The sequence below is a fragment of the Megascapheus bottae genome, chromosome X (genome assembly GCF_031878675.1).
Source record: "Megascapheus bottae isolate mThoBot1 chromosome X, mThoBot2.hap1, whole genome shotgun sequence".
Classification (NCBI taxonomy): domain Eukaryota; kingdom Metazoa; phylum Chordata; class Mammalia; order Rodentia; family Geomyidae; genus Megascapheus; species Megascapheus bottae.
This window is the reverse complement of record NC_143547.1, coordinates 54,225,361-54,248,441: the sequence shown is the minus strand read 5'-3', so window position 1 is coordinate 54,248,441 and position 23,081 is coordinate 54,225,361. Positions and strand designations below refer to the sequence as shown.

At 34.6% G+C, this 23,081-nt stretch overlaps 1 protein-coding gene across 1 annotated transcript in view; it reads right to left on the bottom strand.

Moving 5' to 3' along the window:
- LOC150041105 (uncharacterized) overlaps positions 1 to 23,081 on the bottom strand; it is a 324,318-nt gene that overhangs the window by 79,654 nt on the left and 221,583 nt on the right. Inside the window, exons 14-16 of the mRNA XM_090327132.1 lie at positions 18,800 to 21,153; positions 15,503 to 15,547; positions 14,818 to 14,880 (exon numbers count right to left, since the gene is read on the bottom strand). Coding sequence (XP_090183258.1) covers positions 14,818 to 14,880; positions 15,503 to 15,547; positions 18,800 to 21,153 — 2,462 coding nt within the window. The remainder of the gene's footprint in view (positions 1 to 14,817; positions 14,881 to 15,502; positions 15,548 to 18,799; positions 21,154 to 23,081) is intronic.

Genomic DNA, 23,081 nt, shown 5'->3' with positions numbered 1-23,081 from the left:
ATCACAACTCTACTCCCAGCTATTTGATGATTAATTGGAGAAAAGTGTCTCACTGTCTTCCCTGCTTAAGCTGGCTTTGAACCATGACCCTCAGATTCCTGGGAATCTAGGATTGCAGGTGTGAGCCACTGGTGCTCAGCTTCTCAGAGGTTCTTGAAGAGAATATTAACTTTCAGTTTCAGTAGATGCTTCTCCAATTATTTATCAAAAAGCCAGAAATGGAGTTGTGGCCCAAATGGTGAAGCACTAGCCATAAGCAAAACAAACTAAGGGAGGGGGACCTGGCACTGAGACCCCCCAAGGAAACAGCCTAATGATGCACTTCAAACACCTAACCCACCCCTCCCGAGAACTGGTAGGTCGACCATTAGTGGTAGGAAAGAATTAGTAAAGATTATAGCAGAAAGCAGTTAAATGGAGACTGAAAAACTATATACTAAGAAACGGTGAAACCAAAAGTTGGTTCTCTGGGAAATAAAATAAAAATGATAAACCCTTAAGACAATCTGACTAAAGGCAGTAGAAAAAGATCCATGTAAAGTTAGAAATAAAATGAGGATATTGTAATATATATCACCTAAATTCAGAAAATCATGAGAAATATTTTGTAAACTTATTTTCTAATAAGATCTAGAGAAAATAGATGAATTTCTAGAAAATTTCTAGAATGAAATTTTAGGTACATTTCTTAAAAAACTAGTATTCTATAATTCTATAAGTTTTCTAGGAAATTTCCCAGCTTTTTATTCTAAATTTGGAGAAAAATCTAAATTTCTGGAAGATATCTAGAATTCTAGAAAAATCTAGGAACGCTGGATGTACTTTTAGATGTATTTGGCCTACCAAAATTGAATGAAAAAATATAACCAGCATTTCAAATCGTTAACTCCAGTATGTAGCCAACTTTTGCACAAAATAGAAAATAAACACTAACAAACTCAATCTATGAATCTAGGATTAAATGTATTACATTAATTCTTATACTTATTTCTTATGTTAGTTATACAAAGGGGTTTTGTCATAATTTTATACATACACATAATGTCCTTTAGTAGCAGTTTTCTCTCCATTACTTTCTTGTTATTAATCCTTCCTTTTGTGTTCATAATTATAAGTAGTGGGTTACATTATGTTATCTTCTTTCTTTTGTGGGAACAGTACTAGAGTTTGACCTTTCTGTCTTTCACTCACTTGGCAAGAGCTTTGTCCCTTGAACATTTCCCTTAGCCCTTTTAGATTTTAGGTTAATTTGAGGGAGTTGTGTCTATTGCTTTTGCCTGGCTTAGCTTCAGACTGTGGTCCTCCTACCTATGCCTCCCATATAGCTGGGATTATTGACATTGTACTTTACTACCTGATTTGTTATTATGGGATCTCCTTAACAGTTTGCCTGAGTTCAATTCAGAGTAGAATCCTCCCTATCTTCACTTCCAAAGTAGTTGAGATTATTAGTATGAGCCACCACACCTGGCCCTTAATATGCTATTTTTCGCACACACACACACACACACACACACACACACACACACACACGAAAATTACTCATAAACTTGTATGCTTAAGGTGTACCTTTAAAATTTTACTATTTGTAGGTGTATAGAACAATTTGTAGGTGTGTAGAAATGTATGAAATTTTACCCATTGTGCTATCTGTGAAACTCAAGTTATTTTGGGACATTGTAGTTGATGCTGACTACTTCATGCAATAGATGTCAATTTTGTTAGGAGCCTTGAATTTTGACTAATCTTCATATCACTCAACCAGAAACTTTTGACATAAAAACATCTCAGAAAAAAAAATAAAAACATCTCAGAATTTTGACGTATGGAACACACACACACACACACACACACACACGAATACGGAGGGAGAGAGAAACAGAGAGAGAAACATAGGGGCAGAGAGAGAGAGACAGAGTGACAGAAAGAGAGACAGAGAGAGACAGACAGAAACAGAGGAAGAAAAATGGATAGGAGGGAGAGACAAAATGATAACCTATTAATAAACTACAGTTTAATACTGAACTCTTTCTATATGAGGGATTACACTTATGTTTCACTTCTGTTATTCAAACAAGTACTTTCATGGAATTTATAGTATATGGAATTCTGGTTTTTGGAGTCTTTAATGGGGTATTTTGTTTAAATGTGATTTTTCCTTTAATGTGGTTAATTCTCAAAAAATATTATCGCCCAGAGTCTGTTGCATGGACCCAAAATATGGCTTAGCAAATGCGCTGTTTGAAGTGGGAGGAACGGTTCTGGTGGTAGAACACCAACCAAATGTGAAAGTATCAGATACCCATTTTAAGTCTCAATCTCTGCCCAAAAAAGTAGAGATTCTCTGCTTTACTTTCAAATTCACATAGGATTTATCTCTAGCATCTTCCAATTTTGGAAATAATAGATCCATGTCATTGTCTTCCCATAAGTTTGTCTTGTGCTTAATGCAGAATTAAAATGGATGATCAAAATTGTGAACTCACTTTCCTACAAACAACAAGTATGTTGAATCTATTCTTAAGATATTTAATTCTTAAGTAATTGATAGTATATTGAAAAGAGATGCAATAAATGAAAAAAGCATACCTAAAAAGTATCTACATTTCAAGATTTTGATTCATCAAATGAACTATAAACAAATACACTTGATAGAAACAGGACAGATAAAATTCAACTAAGACACATTTAGCCTTAACGCCTTGTTAATCAACTTAGCATAAAGAAGTAGGAGTCCTCAATATTCTTCTTCCCATCCAGATCTCAGTCGAACCTGGTTCATGTCTAACAGTAACACTGACACACTGGGACAATTATTAGGAGGTTAGAATAGAGATAAGTACTTGCTAGGGAAGGGGCTAGGTAAGAATACAGGAACAGCATGTATATAGTTCCCCAGCTGAAATGTTTTCCACACTTATAAACAGGCTTTCATTATTTGGGATACAGAGGCAATTGAGTCATACCTCTGGGACCCTTTGAGAACTGTATCAAGTACAGAGGTGTTTATAAAGCCTTGATATAGTTTATGGCTTTTGTGAAGATTTTTAGGAATCATCAGATGACAGGATGCTGTGTTCTCTAGATTTACATCATTGCTATATAAATTGTTTCTTGTTACTTCACCTAAGGAAGTGTGAATATCAACATTATTATATCTAATTTTGAATCGATCATTATTTTTCCTTAACTGTTTTCCTGTTTTCCCAAAGCATAGAAAACATTCCAATGCAACAGTAGTCACTGTTAGTAGGTTTCAATTTTTTTTCTGGTAATGGAGTTTAAAACTAGGGAATTGTGATTGCTATACTGATGCTCTATCACTTAAGCCATGCCTATTTTCTATTGTTATTATTGAGATAGCATCTCATGGACATTTCTACCTTGGGTTGACATCAAACTGTGATAATATTTAGCTTCCTAAGTAGCTACTATGATCTCAAAGCTTATGACACCACATTCTTTAGGGAATTCACAGATCTGTGGGGTCACTGTTAAATATCTGAAGGATTTCTGTTGTTCTGTATACTGAGACTCCATTTTGGTAGTCAATGAGTATGATTTGATCCTAGATACACTTCAATAAATAAATGATTCAGATAATGAGATCTGTGAAACTTCATTAACATCCAAATGTATCTCAAAGAGTTCTGAACAATGTTCTTTTTGTATTTTTTTCCTCCTTGCTTGACAAATCTCTTGGCAGTAAGAAGGCCCTAGAGAATACTTAGTAATCTTTGATGTAGGAAAGGACAACACAATTATTTTAATTGCCCATGAACTGATATAAGAGGTTAGAGAATATATTAACCAACTTCAGAAGAGATCTGAACTTGGTGGATAGTAAAGAAAAAAGTTGAGCCAGGTGCCGTGGCTCATGCTTGTAATCCTAGCTACTCAGGAGGCTGAGATCTGAGGATTGAGGTTCTAAGCCAGCCCGGGCACTAAAGTCAGTGAGGCTCTTATCTCCAATTAACCACCAGAAAATCGGAAGTGGTGCTGTTGCTCAAGGGTAGGGCGGTAGCCTTGAGCTGCAAGAGCTCAGGGACAGCGCCCGGGTGCAGAGTTCAAGCCCCATGACTGGGGGGGGGGGGAGGAAGAGGAAAGTTAATTTTACTTATCTTCTATAAAAGGGAAATCAATTTTATTTTGCTTTCAAGAAAGAAAGAAATACATTTCTAGCAGTCATTTTAGTCAATTGCATGGTTTTAAATGGAAAGTACTCTTTATGCTATTATTTGTACCATAATATTTTCAGAAACTTCACAGGGAGCATTAAATGAGTGTTAATCATTAGTATTCTAAATCCTGCACAGGCAGTCCCCTCTCCATTTCACTGAAAAGCCAAATAAATTAATTAAAAATTGCTGAACTTCCACAAATTGGATAGTCCGAAGTGGGAGGTGGTGTTAAGAGGAAGGAATTAACAAATGAAGAGAGGAAGTGTGGGGAGGGGAAATCCAGGCATAATATTCAGTACATATTCTACAAGATTAAGAAAATGGAGAGAAAGCGTGTTCTTGGGAGAGATGGTGGAGAACAATTAAATGGGTGATATTGACAACTTAAAGATAAAAATAAAATATAAAAAATGCTGTGCTCCATAATTATGCATTTTCTCGTGCTAATGTGTACAGTAGAAATTCTGAGCATGATTCTAAAAGGCAAAGAATTACTCACCACCATTAGACTCATTCTTTCCTAGCAAACCTGAATAACAATACCAAATAAATTTCTCTAAAAGGTACTTACAAAGATCAGTGAGCCAATCACTGGATCATTTGTGCATAAATGAACTGATGACTGTTTATATACTAAATGCATTTTCAATGCATTGGCCAAAATGACATACTGCTAGGTCCTATGGTGTGTGTGTGGGGGCACAATAAGTAGCTACAATAAGGACTTGTAGCTACTTAGTGTTTACTTATTTACTAATTCATAGCCTCAAGGAAAATGACATGCTAATAAAGGTATCAGCAATTGGTCTCTCAAAGTAATTAACCTCATACAATTTTTAAGAGAATTCTTAAAAAAGAAGTAAATTCTTTAAAAAGAAGTAAAAAGAAATAAAGTCCTACTCTCATGAAATGTTCAGCAATAAATGGAAATAAAATTTTTGAATTAATACAGTCTTTGATCTGAGGGGCATGCCAACCGTAATTTCCTTTTCCATTTTCTCCTTTTCTAAAATTTTCTCTTTAATGTTGAAGGGATTCAACTACTGTTTATTTTACAGATTTTTCATTAATCTTTAGCTTTTCTCCTCCCATAAGATGTTTTTCCTGAGGGGGTGTGTGGTTGTGTGTGTGTGTGTGTTTTCCAGTCCTGGGACTGAACTCAGGGCTGAGCAATGTCCTTGGGTTTTCTCAAGGCTACTGCTTTACCACTTGAGCCACAGCACCACTTCTGGCTTTTTTCTATGTATGTGGTACCGAGGAATTGAACCTGGGTCTTCATGAATGCTAGGCAAGCGCTCTACTACTAGGCCAAACTCCCAGCCCAAGAGTCTTATTTCATATTGACCCTCCCCTCATAAGTTCCCACATAATTCTTTATGATAATTAAAATGATTCAGAATTTTCATTTGAATAAGAAAAGATAGATCACTCACTCCACTAGGATCCTATAAATTCAATTCTATTTAAGCGAATCATAGTACTATAAAATATGAACTATTATAGTTGGACAAGAACTTAAGGAACCTTAGTTTTACAAATATAGAAAGTGAAGTTTCAAGAGGTTAAAACACTTTCCTGAGGTCAGAAATTATTTATGTATGTATTGAAACATAGCATATAAGTAGTTATTAATGCAACCTAGAAAGTGAATTGTAGCTCCTTTTTTTTTTCATTTTCATGATAATAGGTATGAAATTCCTTGAACTCAGTTTTTACAAAAAGGGTTAGCAAGCTTTTGAATATGTTATTTTAAAAACATCTTTGGTCATAAAAGAAATGCAAATCAAAACAACATTGAGATTCCATTTGTTATATCTAGAATGTAACTATAAGTAGACACACTGGCTGATAAAAGACAGAAAATACACTGGGACATGATAAATTATACTGGACCCTAGACATTCATCCAGTGAGAACAAAAGAGGATATTCTTAGGAGGTGGTCACAAAGGGTCAATACCTATGTGCATATGGTCATATAAAGTGATATTTTTATCAAAATGAACTCCAAGAAATTAAGAAATTTTTTGGGGGGAGGGAGAGGGGATGTATCTTGATTTTTGTTTTTTTTTTCTCTTTTGTTGCTATTTTAGTTTCTTATATCTTTTGGCTTGTATGCAAGTTTATCTGTTTTGAGGAGATAAGGGGAGCAAAGAAATGGTAATACAAAGGGTTAACAAATGCAACAGTGATACTATGAATACTATGTTGAAAGAAAACAACTTGTTGGCGAAGGGGATCAGGAGGAAAAAACTGGGAGAAAATGAGGAAATAGGAAAGAGGTGACAATGTTTAAATATATATATATATATGTACTCATCTGACTTGTGAAACTGTTACTCCTCTGTAAATCACCTTTACACTAACAACAAAAATAAATATTAAAAAGTAAAAGAGCAACAATATTTTCACTCAGTTGAATTTATGTCACACAAATTATGCTGTCTGAAGAAACTATTTTACTTTCTTTTGTAAGGATAGAAAATAAGATTTCAAACAATAAATAGTAAAAATTATGGTGTCATGTAAGCTTTGAAGTAGCAAGAAATACATTTCCATTGTAGTCTTTTCTTTAAAATGATATGTATTATTCTGCATTGTTAGTATTTGTTGTCGGAAGTCATGCAGAACAGTAATATTCATATCTTCAAGTTGTCAAAAATTCTTAAAAATATAATTCACAATATTTATTATACAGTTAAAGCTCTATGATTTCCTTATTCATGATAATACAATTCTTTAAAATTGAACTAATTAAACCTTCAACATGAACAGAAATTATTTCACTGTACAATTACGACATTTTAAATGTCAACTAAAGATTTGGTTGTTAGGCTATATTTTCAAATGAAGGTTTGATTTGGAAATGGTTTGTCCCTAATATCACTTTCATTAAATACTCTCAACTCAAGAATCTTTCCTTCTTTCTTTATTAGATCAAGCTAATTTCCTCATCCTGATGGTCAAAGACAATTTAGCTGTGCTCTAACATTTGTCTTCTGAGTTCCTTTTTGAAGTTAGCTCTTCCACATCACTGTTTCATATGCGCAAATGTTCATTTTCCCTTCCTAGTGGGTTTGCTAAGATGGCTTGCTTTTCTGTGGAAAGAAAAACCTCTAAACCTACTAAGAGCTTCCCCAGAAGCCTGCAGAACACAGAATATAAGCATTATTTATCCCCTTTGAATTTACTTAAATTTACTTTCTATAGCCTCTTTGTATTCAGACCTAGAAAAGGGAATTTATTTGATGAGAGGCCTCTATTTGATTTGTTTTACGAACCAGAATCTAGCTTACCAGATATCCACACTCATGATCTTCCACTGCACTTTGTTTGGAATTCTTAAAACTCAAAGTAAATTTCATTTCTTTATCCAGTCTATACAGATCTCTGATGAATCTTTACCTTAATACAATAGAATTTAGCTTTTGTGTTGGGCTAATGTTTTAAAATCCTATTAAACTCAAGACAGTAGGTTAAAAACATACATTTTCTCATTCATTAGAGTAACCAAGTGAGGTAGAATATTTTTGTCTCTGTTTAACTGGAAATAATCTAACGGTGACCAAAATAAATCTGTCCAAAGAATTGAGAACTGGGAATCAAATACTCAAAGTTGTTTCCCAAAGTATGTAATATAATTTTGTTCATCATTCTCAATGTATTTACCTTGCCTCTTTTCAAATAGAAAACTGGAGAAGATATATATGAGGAAAATGGTCTCTTATATAGTATGTCACTTCCTTTATACTGAATGAAGATATTATATGAACTATTTGAATTTATTTAAGGCAAACCAGTATGTCCAGGATTGAATAAAAAGTCATCAAACATTGGGTGATATACCAAAATTCCTATTATGACAACACAATACACATTTTTATTCTTGCATATTGACATTTCTGATTTCTTTTAGAGAAAATTGTGTATCCACTAACTTTTTAAATGGAATTTTATTGTCAGGGTAATGTATAGAGGGTTTACAGTTTTATTCATCAGGTAGTGGATCCATTACTTCTTCCACTAACTCCTAAAACTTATTTACATAATGGACTGGACTATTAAAAAAGTCTGCATAGACCAGGAGCATAGCCTAATGGTAGAGTGCTTGCCTAGTATTCACGAAGCCCTGGGTTCTATTCCTTGGTACCACATATACAGAAAAAGCAGAAGTAGTGCTGTGGCTCAAGTTGAAGAGCAAAAAAGTATCCTTGAGCAAAAAGTACCCAAGGACAGTGCTCACACCTGAGTTCAAACCTCAGGATAGACAAACAAAAAAGTCTATGTAGCTGGGTTCCCTTGGCTTAACCCTGTAATCCTAGCTTCTCAGGAGGCTGGGATCTGAGGATTATGGTTCAAAGTCAGCCCTGGCATGAAAATCTATAAGAATCTTATCTCCAATTAACCACCAGCAAACCAGAAGTGGTGCTGTGATTCGGTGAGGCAGAGAACTAGCCTTGAACTGAAGAGCTCAGGGACAGTGCCCAGGCCCAGAAGTTACCACACGACCGAAAAAAAGAAGTCTGTATATTAAATTTATACATTCAAAACTCTTTGCTACTATGAGGAAACATTCCTTTTTTAGAAATCTGCTATGCAACAGATTCATTAAAGGGAAATTTGATGTAATTTATGCTCATGCATAAAAACTTCAAAATTGATGGTTAATTATACCTATCAGCAGTTATACTATGTGAAATTGCAATTTGCTACTTTCTTCTTGTTTTTCTTCATTATCGTGGAGAAAAATATTGGCACTTTGGAAATCAAAAATTAGAATGTTTTGATTGTCATCTTTTCAGAGCTGTATCTCATTTTAGAAACCATCATTCCTATAGTGTATAATGGTTCCATGTTCTGCCAATAATTTTAATTGTAGCTTTAATCAACATAATTTGTCCTTTTGAGTCTTTGCTCATTTCCGTATAAAAGGGAGCAACTATTATCTAAGATAATGATTTAAATAGTGAGGATCAAAAATTTTAATAATGGTTATGAATCTTTTCAAACTCTTAAAATATAAATAATCATTAACATTGTACTGTGTTCTTGTTCTTTATTGAGTGCATGATAAAGTTCAGGACTTAGATGAATTTGGATCATCAGTTTTAGATATGACTTATAAATTTCTCTGTTAATCACCAACTTTTACCCTGCCTTACACACACACACACACACACACACACACACACACACACACACACACACACACAGAGAGACATACACACACAGCCCTCTCTACTCTCTATTACCTAATTGTCTAAGGGAACTGCCACAATTATTCACATCAGAAAATGAGTAGAAATCTCACTTTTTTTCCTTCTGTTCCTCCCAAATCCAATTCAATAATGCCAAAATCTCCTCCTCTTAATATTATCTTGATTGTGTCTTCTCCATCATTACTTCTTAGTTTCATTTCATGCCCTCCTGAATTAGAGTCTAAACTACTGCTGCCATGTATTAGTAGGTATATTTCTAGTTTCTCTAATCCAGCTATTTCTTTCAAATCCATCCTCTACACTGCAAGCTGAATGCTTTCTCTAGAGTATAACCTTATCACATTGCCACTCATAACTTCTTCAATGAGCACTATATGGCAGACAAAATTTTTGCAACTTTCCAATATTTCCTATAACCAACCCATCGACACCATGCAATCTGTTCATTCCTAACTATAGGTGGTTCAACAAATGGGCTAAGATCCTTTTCAGCTGACCCAAAGAATAGAGGCTTGAGGACAGAGGCACCAATATGGTTCATTTTTGCCTAAGCTTTATGGGTAAGGTTTAAGTCTAAGGAAGGTACCAAAAAAAGGTATGGTACTGTTATACACAAACAAAACAAAGCAAAGAAAATGTGGGAAACTCACCTAGCTGGAGAAGAGGATTAAGTTTAGGTAGTGAATAATAATGCATACACAGACAGTGTTGCCCAATTGTTGACATATAGTAAAAGTTTTGTCAGGTCAGCATGGCTTGACAGCCTGTGTATCCTGTAGTCCTCAAAGTGAACCTGGTAATTATTAGTCAAAAAGAGGTATTTATTTTTTAAGAATATCTAAAAACCTAGCCCATCTTTTGTAACTGTTAAAGAAATATATCATTTTGCCATTCATATTGTCAGCTCTTTTACTATGTGCTATATCATTTTTAGTGTCTTTTTAAAACTCCAGGAGTATCCTCATTTCATCCAACTCATTCATCTCTAAAACTTATTTATAATGAGCATATGCTAGCATTTCCTAGGTTAGTAAGGCTGAATGGGACAAATAGGGGGTTAAGTAAACACTGCACAGTATTGATGCATATTAACTATTTTAATTTTAAATTTCACACTTAGAAAACACTGAAACAATAAACAGCATTAACAATGAAATAGAGATTAACTGTGGGTTCTATTAAATCTAGAGTGGCCATCAGAATATTAAAATCATCCATCATGAAAAAACTTTTAAGGGATAATGCAATTTTCTTCATCAAACAGATTACATGAAAGAATTTTTGGTTGAGATATTGGATTGTAGTTTGAGTCATTAACGATATGAATGTATTTTATATAATTGCTAACAAGGACCACAATGCATCCTTTCTAATTCCAGATCAATGGGGCAATAATCACATGGTTGTGGCCACAATAGACAATAAACTTATGCTTATATAATGAGGGAAGTAGTTTTGAAAGAACAGGGATCGCTCCGGTTTTTTGAAGTTATTTGCTCATCCTCAAAACCTTCTTGGCTGTGCCTTTGTCTTTTCCATCTCAAGGTATTCTTTTCATTAATCAAGGGCCAAGGATTTGGCAGCTACCTGTCTGGAAGCTGTGCTGCAACAATAGGATAAAAAAGAAACTAGGGAGTTAAAAGGGCTGAGAGAAATATATTTATCCTCAGAGTACTTTAAAAGGATGACTTGGATATCATGATGCTTGAAATTTTCAAATCATTCCTCAAGAACTTACTATAATCAACATAGAACCAGAGGGATAATCCTCTTAAAATACTAAGATGGGACCATAGTAGTGTTCTTTTGGTAATCTAGGTGTGTTGTACTTTAGGTTAACACAATGCTTACTATATTTAACAACAAATTATATGTTATTTTACCATATAAAATTGTAGAATTAAACATGAGATGTCATTTTTTTTTGTCAGTCATGGGGCTTGAACTCTGGGCCTGGGTGCTGTCCCTGAGCTCTTCAGTTCAAGACTACCTCCCTACCCCTTGAGCCACAGCACCACTTCCAGTTTTCTAGTGGATAACTGGAGATACGCGTCTCAGGGATTTTAGTGCCCAGGTTGACTTTGAACTGTGATCCTCAGATCTCAGCCTCCGGATGTAGCTAGGATTATAGGCGTAAGCCATTGCGCCTGGCTTAAGCTGTTATTTTTTTTTAACCACCTTGTATCTGTGTGATCACAAAACAATTATTTGAGTACCCTATGCTTTATTTTCCTCACCAGAAAAATAAGGATTATAATGTGACTGCACAAAAATTCTGAAGGTCAAGTGAGTTAATACATGTCATGCACAAGCCCTGTCAAACACTCTGTTATTAAGTGACTGCCTGAAGATAAACCCTGAGTTTCTTTCTACTTTCTAATTTGAACACTGATATCATCTTGTTTCCATTATGTCATATCATAATTCTATGTACATCTGTATTCAAGAGCAGTGTGAAGTAGTAAAAATAACAATATTTAATTTCTCTGACCTTTTGCTTAAAACTCTCACAGTTAGAAATTAACGCTTTTTTCTAGTTAAGGGCCCTATTGTAACTACCTGGGCCTAAAACAAGCCCTCTTCTCCTCATTATCTATCACTAGATAGTATCTTTAGCTATAACCTGTTTTAATTGGTGACATGACATTTATGTTGTGAAATAAAGTAGTTCTGCTGCTAGTTTTTCCTGTTGTTTCCATTTGTTTCTACTTTATAAGTTACTTTGTATTCAGGGAAGCACTAAGATGACAAGTATGAACAGTATAACTATTTGCCACTTATTAAAGAAATATACTTGAGACAATGATTTAACATTTGTTTGTTAGTATTAAAATTATTGTTACTATACAACTTCAAATGAGTGTGGTTTTCAATGCAACCCCAAAGCAGAGCAAGTTATCTGTTGTGTATGTGTGTATCCCTATGCACATGCAAATACATATGCATATGCAAATTCATTCATATGAAAATATATGTATATTTTATAGGTTCTTTGTGAAAGGGTAAAATGTATGTGGGTAGATATATTGGGAGGCTGTTTCCAAAATCATTACTAAAACAATATGGATAGTTCAAAATACTTTAGTTAGTTCATAAATGGAGGTTGAATAGTAATGACAGAGTAATCTCAAAATGCAAAAAAGAAAAGCATTAAAAAGCATGAGTATTTATGTTTTTGAAATTTGAAACTTTGACAAGTCTGTGTCTGCAACTGTGACCATGGTATGAACATGTAAGATCATATAGGATTAGGTCAGGAAATGAAAGGATAATATGGAAAATACTTTTAATATAAATGGGTTTAGAATATCAATGCTATCTTGAGACTTAATGACATGATAAAAAGAAATATTCCAATAATCATGCTTTTACCCCACAATTTCCCTCTTCCTGCATATATTTCATTTGCTTTCACTGCCAACATATTCCCTTATTCTTTCTGTACTCATATCTTCAGTTTTCATTTAACTGAGAAACTCTACTACAATGAATGAAAAATCAGTATCAATTAATATTTTACTTAGTGAAAATAGGTATATTTAGAAAATCCTTGATGTGACTCAACAGGATGCAAAAAATGGAGTCTTGTAATATAATTAATACTTTTACTTGCCAGTCCTGGAGACTGAACTCAGGGCCTGAGCTCCATACTTGGCCATTCTCAAGGCTAGTGCTCTATCACTTGAGCCACAGCCCCATTTCCAGCTTTTTCTATGTATGTGGTACAGAAGAATTAAACCTGGGTCTTTGTGTATGCTAGGCAAGCACTCTACCACTAGGCCAAACTCCCAACCTTATAATTAACAATTTCACGTTCACTGTTTTTGACACCCAATACATCCAAACAGAGTAAAAAACGTTGAAAATAGTCTACTATTCATCTTTTGTTTTGTTTTGTTTTGTGGAACAGGGGTTGGTGCTCAAGATCTCATGCTTGTTAGCCTTACTATTTGTTATACTGATCATCAAAAATGGAACACATTAAGATAAAACTATCTTAGTTAATTTTCTACATAAAAAATATGCTAGACAACACAGATTTTGCAGGAGCTGAATGTATATTAGTTATACTTGTGTTACTGAAGCAAATAATGACTGGATTAAAAATGTAACGAACCTCTCTTGTTTGGAATAAAAATGCTCTTTAATCAATTATATCCGATTTTATGATATTGAGTGATAGGTAGAACTAAGAGTACAATGATTTATTTTCTACCAAGTTGATTTGGCATTTTTTTCGTGGTTTTTTTTTTTTTTTTTTTGCCAGTCCTGGGCTTGAGCTCAGGGCCCTGAGCACTGTCCTTGGACTTTTTTTTCCCCAAGGCTAGAGCTCTACCACTTGAGCCTCAGCACCACTTCCGGCATTTTTCTACGTATGTGGTACCTAGGAATAGAACTCGGGTCTTCGTGCATGCTAGGTAAGCACTATACCACTAGGCCAAACTTCTAGCCCCGATTTGGCGTTTTTTTTCCTACCTGAGGACATATGATAACGTATCATTGATCTACTTTTTAAACAATAGAGAAAATATGTAATTGTGGATTTTATACAAAAAGAGGGTTACTGACATAAATAATTTGTGACAGGAGCAATAAGAAAGATGATCTTTACTTTGCATTTGGTGAAACTGGATCATTTTTGAGTTGTTCACTTGTGTCTTTGTAGGCTTCTCATTGCCTTCAACAAGTTGTGTAGCTATGAAAAGCCTAGAGTCATTGTGAGACCATCATTCATCAAATAAATAATTGTATGAGCCGGGTGCTGGTGGTTTACTCCTGTAATCCTAGCTATTCAGAACACTGAGATCTGAGGATTGCAATTCAAAGCCAGCCTGGGCACTAAAAGTCCGTGACTCTTATTCTCAATTGACCCCCAGAAAACTGGGAGTGGCACTGTGGCTTAAGTGATAGAGAGCCAGAGTTCATGCCCCACTACCAACAAAAACAAAACAATAACAACAAAAGAATTGTATGTAGTCTCTGGAATTATTCAGAGATAAATGGACATGTTATACTAAGGTTATACTGTTAAGGGTTTCCTTTTGTCTACATATTTAGTATTTAAGTTCACTTGGAGGTCTTTGACTCATTATTCCCCTGAGGAGAATCCAATGCAGTATTCTTATCTCAGTTGAATACTTTCAATACCCTCTATGTTGGGAGAAGGGGTGGGAGGTACCTTACTGGTAGAATGCATGCCTAATAGGTAAGAGGCCCTGGGTTCAATTGCCAGAATGGCAATTCAAAACATCAAAAGAAGACTCTTCTTTTGTGACAGCCATAAGAGACTATGCAATTCACCTTCATAATGTGAAAAATATAATCAAACTGAAACATAAGACTTTACTGAATCATTTTGGTAGAGTGATAGTTCAAGTATCACTGTTTACCATCAGACATGAAGCAAGTTACCTATATCTTTGAGTTGGAGATGGTTTTGTGGTGTCTTCTATTGAAAATCTTTAGAATATATATCTTCCACTGTAAAAACAATACGTCATACCAGTGAAAAGCCAGGAGTAGAAAAATTTTACATCATATATTGATATGTGAATATTCTTACTTAAAAAGCTATTTGTAAGGATATTGCTTTGATTATCTGTAGTGTCTCAGCATTACATTTAGTTGCTTAAATGCTGAGCAATGCCAAGCTTTCACTGAATATTAAGAATAATAAACTCATCCATGTTTTACCATGGCTATAAAATCACATAGAATATGATAGACTGTATAGACTTTATATGAAATTATAACAACCTTTTGTCGCATTAGCCAATCTTCATTATGAATACATTGCACTGCAATTTTAACTTCTCTTGTACTAAAATTTTTCTGTAGGGTTCCTTAAATAATTCATGTACTTATAAATATAAACATATTTGATGATTAAATTTTGAAGTGATTATTAGAGTTACTAAGAGAACATTGAGACAAAAGTTTACAAGTGACTGGAATGCTCTGTCATTAATTGAGATTAATGCCTATAAAAATATTTACTTATAAAACTTCAATTATAATTGACTACATGAAATTATTTACTTCAGTGTCCTCACTGATTTATTTTTGTTTTTCAAAATATTTACTATAAATAGAAAATAGCAACCTCTTTGTATGGCTGTAATGCAACTCTTCTCAAGTATAATTGAATCTGTTAAGAAATTAAAAATGATTAAATCATTGATTAAATTTTATAAAAGCCATTTTCACAGTCTAACTTTAAGAAAATATACTTATAACTTTATCCATTGAATATGGAATCATACTATGGGTAGAATTTCAATTACTTTTGGATAACATTAAAAACAATCTCATTAATTTAGTTTGAATACTAGTAAAATTGGCATTAAACTTTCCAAATGTTGGGAGTAAGGAATATTATTTGATACTTTAAAAAAGTAAAAAAAATGATAACCTTCTCACATATTTCTTATTAGCTTAACATGCTAATATGTTCTGAGCATCTAAAGCATTACTAACTATTGTGGAAATTTGAAACTATTTCTTTTGTTTTCATATAGCTTCTACCACAGATAACAACTTGTTTTCTATTAAGATGAGGAAACTAACTTTGGTTCATCATAGGGCAAAAATCATGCTTTCATTTAGTCTGTATATACACTAATAATTAAATACCTGGAAGGAGAGAATGAAAATGAAAGTAGTTTGATGTATGATGCTTTGACTCTTTATGGCTGTTAGGATATATTTACTCTTTTTAGAGTAAGTTTCTCTTAATAGTTTGAGATGAAAAACACTGTTGTTCTCTTAATTTTATTTGACTGACATCAATGTAAGAAACCAAAAAACTATGTGTAAATGTTTTGAGAGGTGTCAATGATTCTTTGTTCTGGAAGTGCTGCTTCAGTAGTGAAGGCATAGAGAATATACTGCCTACAAAGTTGTTAATGGTTTATTATGAAGTTCTGCCCATCTTTTATTGTTTTTGATTATTTCAATTATCTGGACCTGATCAATTTTTAAGAGAGAAATATTTATATGACTAGATATTCTATTTAGAGCTTTCATTAATTATTTTTATTTTTTGCCAGTCCCAATGGCATTGAACTCAAGGCCTGGATGTTATTCCTGAGTTTCTTTTGCTAAAGGCTAGTGCTCTACCAGTGAGTCATAGCTCTACTTCTGGCTTTCTGGCAGTTTATTGGAAAGAAGGGCCTCATCGACTTTCCTGCCTGAGCTGGTTTTGAACCGCAGTTCTTAGATCTTAGCCCTGAGTAGCTAGGATGACAGGTGTGAATCATGGATGACTAGTTTTAAAGCTCATTTTTGTGATTTTGTTGTAGTGATATCAAACTATGCCTTTTTTACATGAAAGTAATCTTTCATCTAGGTAGTTTTTAATCTCAAGTCATCCTAGTTAGGAAACAGTACTTAGGTTCTATGATTGGAGCTACAAAATGATACATATATTCCTTAAAATTAGTTATCTGAAACTTATGACAACCATGTTTTACTGAGATAGAAATACCAAAGGTATAAAATATATTTTAAATGTCTTTAAAATACCTATGTGACTCTAATCATGTAAAATGATGTTTATCAAAATGAACTCCATAGAATGGAAACAGGGTTTTTTGTTATTTTGCTTTTTTGACAACAGGATTTTTTTTATTGTAATGTATAGTGGGGTTACAGTTATATTTGCCAGATAGAGGGTGCATAACTTCTCACACATTGATACCCCATCTCATGTTTTTGTCCCCATTTCCCTCCCTCCACCCCCTTATTTTGCTTTTTAAAAATTTGTCCCCTTTGTTGCTGTTTTTGATTTTTGTAGCTTTTGTATTGTATATAAGTTTATATGATTTGGGGAGAGGAAAAGGAGTACAGAAATGGTGAGACAAATGGTAAACAAATGCAGCAGTGATACTCACTAGACACTAAGTTGAAAATAAACTATACAACTTGTGGGGGGGGAGAGTCAGAATGTTGGGAGGGGAAAATTGGGAAAGGATGAGGAAGAGGAGACACTGTTCAAAAAGAAATGTACTCATCACCTGCCTTATGCAACTGTAACCCTTCTGTAAATCACCTTCACAATAAAAACATTTAAAAGGATTTAAAAAACTATGAAAGTTCACTTATGAGAAATAACTAGGAAAGCATTTAATTTTCTAATTCTATGCATATTTTGAGCAATATTATTTTTATTGTATATAAATGGCCAGTAGTATCTTTAAGTTCACATAAGGAAAAACCACAGGGCTGGGCTTCTGGCCAACTGGGAGATTGTTTGCCTAGCATGCATGAAGCCCTGGGTTCAATTACTTGGTACCACATACACAGAAAAAAAAAACAACCCAGAAGTGGTGCTGTGGATCAAGTGGCAGAGCGCTAGCTGTGAGACCGCTCAAGGACAGTGCTCAGGTCTTAAGCTCAAGCCCCAGGACTGGCAAAAAAAATAGAAAAGCTACAAAATCACACTACGCAATTATAACTGTTTGCTGCAAGGTGTGCCTTCTGTGTAAATCATGAATTTGTTTTTATTAAAATAAAAGCATTATGGAATTACCAATTTTTTCTTCCATTTTAGTTATAATGTGTGTTATTTTCTAAATATATGATTATATTCAATTACATGTTGTACTGGAAAACAAAGTAATTACTTCAACTTGAACATTTGTTCACACAGACACTAATTCAATTTAAATGTATTTGTTTACCATGGCTAATGAAGTATAAGATATACCAACTTAACTGTGCCTCAGTGACATGTTGATAAAGTTTCATCAATAAAGATACTAATTTCTGTCCTCAAAATAGTTTCTCAAACACTTAACACTCCTAATTTGTGCATGAAATTAGAATGTTAGGAGACATTTGGTAAAGATCTGTCACTCAAAAAATATTTTACTTATTGTCAGTAGCAATAAGATAACAATAAGTAATTGAAAAGTAGCAAAGGATTGGCATTCTTTTCTTCCTAATATTTCACCAAATAATTCTAACTCTCTATATTAAAAGGGTGATTATGATAACACCACTATTTCATATAGCCTTATTAATAAAAATGAGCATTTCGAGAGATGCTGTTAAAGGCTCATTTTGGTTTTTCTTCTTTTTCTATCCATAGAGGAAAGCAACAAACACCAGGGCATCTATGGGTGAGAGGAGGTAGGCAAAATATTAACTTGGTAGTCTGTGACTAGGTTCACACAAATGAGCTATGGACCTTCGACAGTCAGTTGCTCTGTGAGCCACAGTGCAAAGTTATTTTGGTATTTGCCAAGTGTACAACAGATGGATCTGTCAAGTGGAAAGACATATTGCTGGCTTTAGAGTGTAAAGGAGAATACTAAACTCCTTTCTCCTCTATTCCCTGGCTTGCAATGATTGTTCAATGATAGAATATGGAGATATAAATATATTTACATAAACTTACCTTAAAATATTGATTCACAGCACCTGATGATTTGACAACATCTGGTTCAGCTGCTACCTCAATACCAAAACTAGAGAGTGGACTATTTGGATTGGCGTAAAATTTTAAACTGGCAGTATCATTGACACCAATAGAATTCTGTAAGCTACAGAAATATTTCAATACATCAGATTCCTTGGCATCAAGGATATCCTTGGACTCAGTGAGATACTTAAAGCTAGCAAAGTCCATGGAGCCAGGAGAATTTTTGGAGAGAGCACCAAATTTTTTCATATTCCACTTTGCATAGTTCCTACCAAGTTTAGTTGGATCATAAAATTTAAATATGCTGAAATCACTAGGTATAGAAGTATACTTTCTGTCAGTGGTAAAATTGAAGATGTGTCTATAAATAATATTAGAAATGTAGGATAAAGGACTGATATCTAATTCAGGATTCAGGAGTAAAGTACTGTTATTATTGCTAGTAGTAACACAATAAGGTGCATGATTAGTATTTTTAGTGCTGCAGTTGGGGCTGATGGTAGTACTAGAGCCAATGAAATGAGTATATCTAGGGGTATAGGTGCTGCCTGAGAAAGGGTAGGTGTTAGCAGTATGCATAGAGGTAAAATCGGGAGTATAACTAGTGTTGTTGCTGGTGTCAGTGGCCTTGGGAGTTGCAGAGTTGGATCTAGTGATGTAACTGCTTCTGGCGATATAGTTTAGGTTGATTACAGGGCTAGAGAAGACTACATGTATAAATTCTGGGACATAGTCAAGGTATTTGTTATAGTTTGGGGCAGCTTTATAATGGTGACCTGCAGCGCCAGTGGATCCCGTATCATAGTTGGGATCATCTTCATTGTTAGGACTAATGGTTTGGTTGTGATCAATAGCATTACAGGAATTGACATTATAGTAAAATTCAGTTCCGTTTTGGATTCTAGGGCTACTGTTTTGGAAGCTAGAGCTGTTGTTGAAGCCAATGTCATTTTTGCCGGGGCCAGGGCTGTTGGGAATTGATCTTACATTCTGAGGACTGAAGTCAATTTTGAAGTAAATGTCATTGCCTGTCTGGGTGGTATTGTTGGAAATACAGTCCAGAAAAATTACATTTTGGAGGTCAGAGGTGTAGTCTGGATTAATATTTTCAAAGTCAACCTCAGTAAACAGTCTTGAAGCATTTTTTTCAATTTTAGTGCAAATGACCTTTTCGGGATTAGCAGTGCATTTGGAATGAATATCATCATTAATGGCACTCTCCATGTTAGATTCAGGTGCACTGTTGGGGTCATCGCCCCTGTTAGTGTCATCATCCCTGTCAGAATTGGCATCACTTGTAGGGCCAGTACCGCTACTGGGATCAGATCCGTTATTGCTGCCAGTACTACTTCCAGAGTTACCATCTTTTGGTTCACTGTCATCAGGATCAGACTTATCTTTGGGATCTTTCTTATCATTGCTGTCATCTTCATCTTCAGTATCTGTTTCATCTTCAACATCTGCATCATCTTCAGAGTTTGTCTCCTCTTCACGGGCTGTCTCATGTTTGGTTTTAGTGCTGGATTTATACCTGATTTTTTCAGGACTAGAAGGTTTAATCTCATTGTCAGAATTGTCCTCAGTTTCAGGGCTTGTTCTGTGTTGGCCAAGAGTACTTTGGGAATCCGCCGGCAAGGTGGCAGCTAGAGTGGTGCCAATGAGATTTTGGAGAGCTACACAGCTATCACAGTGCAAAAATTTAGGAGTTTCCTGGTGTACAGGACAGCGGATTTCGACAGGAGATCCAGGATCCTGGGAATGAGATAGAGGGATCTTTTGAGAAGACTTGGGGTGTCTACGAGATTTGGAGGCTGGAGAATGTTTAGTCTCTGATGAAATATGGACTTGTAAAGAATGGTCTGAATCTGAATCATCATCAGAATCCACAACACATTTATGAGGAAGAGAGTTCTTGATTTCTTGAAAACATTTGGTACATCTTTGAGTGCTCATGGGCAAAGAAATTGTGCTCTCTCTCGGAACTTTGGTACGTGTAACAGACTTAGAAGTTGTACTGCATGAAGGCACTGGTATAGCAGACATAAAGCTCTCAGGACTTACAAGTTTAGTCAGATCAATTTGAGACCAAAGTTCCTGAAAACTTTCATCACTAGTGAAGTCCTGAGAACGGTTCTTGCTATAAGATATCTTGCGACTCATTTTTTTGGGAGGCTTCTCATCTGTGAATGTATTTGGGTCTGGAGAAATGTTGTGGCTGTCTGATTCAGTTTTTTGCTGTGAAGTTTCATTGTTTCTGGGAGCTTGAGACTCTTCTTTGAATCTCACAATCTTGTCATCACTCATGTATCTCACGAGTTGTATTCTGGAAACTGATAGAGAAAAGGAAAGTATGAATAAAAATAGCTACACAACAAAATCTAACTTTATGTACACATTATAACCTAAGTCTGTGCAAAGGAAACAATATCATCCTTTAAAACTATGTAGTAAATGCCATTTGATTTTTATTTTTCCAGTGCTAGCACCTAAACTCAGGGCCTGAACATTGTCATTGGGCTTTCCTCAAGGCTAGTGCTCTACCACTTGAGCCATGGAACCACTTCAGGCTTTTATATGTATGTGATACCAAGGGATCCAACCTGAGACTTTGTGCATGCTAGACAAGGACTCTACCACTAGGTCAAACTCCTGGCCTGTCATTTGATATTTTTTTTCATTTGATATTTTTAAGGGGAGGCTAAGACCCAAATTTTTCTGCTTACTTTTCTTCTTTTGTCGGTCGTGGGGATTGAACTCTAGGCCTGGGTGCTGTCCCCAAGCTCTTCAGTTCAAAGCTGCCACCCTATCCCTAGGCCTGAGCTGTTACTGAGCTCTTCAGCTCAAGGCCACCACCCTACACCTTGAGTCTCAGCACCACTTCCAATTTTCTACTTGTTAGCTGGAGATAAGAATCTTATGGCTGGTTTTGAACCACAATCCTCAGATCTCAGCCTCCTGAGTAACTAGGATTACAGGCGTGAACCACTGTGCCTGGCTCTACTTACTTTTTGGAAGAGAAACTTTGAATGAGATGAACAAAATAAAACTGTGTTTTTACATGGATTGTCTATTAGATATCTATTTTACTTTTATTTTTGCTTCTAGAAATCTTATCACTTAATTCTTTATTTTAATATCATCCCTGTTATTTTTAAAAATCTCCATTATTCGAGACTGAAAATATCCTTGTCGTATCCTTGATGTATCAAAATTGCAAGTAATTTCTCTGTTAAATTTAATACAATGATTTATTTCTGTAGTTATTAAGAAACCAATCGCATATCATTCTGGAAATTTAAATAGTTAATTAATTAGCCAAGATAATTAGAAATATGGATTACTCTTATTTTTCACGTTGATAGGTAAAATACAACTTTTTGTGCTTGTTCCAGGCTTGAGCTCAGGGCCTAGACAATTTTCCTGAGCTTTTTTTTTTCCCCTGTAGGTTAGTGTTCTACCACTTGAGCCATAGCTCAATTTTTGGCTTTAATCTGATTAAATAGAGAAAAGTCACATGTACTTCCCTGATCGGACTGGCTTTGAACTGTGATCCTCAGATCTTAGCCTTCTGAATAGCTAAGTGTCTGACTGATTACAAAATTATCCTTTGGAAAGAGTGTAAGAAATATTGAATGCTAAGAATACTGAATGATAATTTCAAATGAGAAATTCATCATTTTAAATATAATATCCTCATGCTGTTCTTTCTGAGAAAATAAAGGCAAATTCTTTTTTGAGGGGTAAATTTAAATTTACTAATATGTAATATAATATTTAATATGCATCATTAAATACAGAAAACATATATGTCAATTTCTGTTTGTATGTTGTTTGTAAGCAGAAGAAACTCATTGAAAATATTTTTAAATAGTTCAAAGATGGAAATAAACATACTTGTATATTAAATTTGTTTTAGAGTTTTGAATTAAGTCTACTCATTTCTGTCTGCTATAGGCATAATGTCCGAATTCTTGCATTCATACAATTAATGATGTGATAAAACTCATTTTTGCTATTATCAAGGAAAAACAAATACAATCTATTCCTATTGTCTTTGATTTTTATGTTCACAGATGAAAAAATTGTTATATTTCATATTTAAGTCTACCAACTGTCATCCATGAATCAATATCTCCCCCTCCCTCTCTCTCTCGCTCTCTCCCTTGTTTGTTCTCTCCCTCTCTCTCTCTCTCTCTCTCTCTCTCTCTCTCTCTCTCTCTCTCTCTCTCTCTCTTTCGTTAACCACGGATGTGATTAA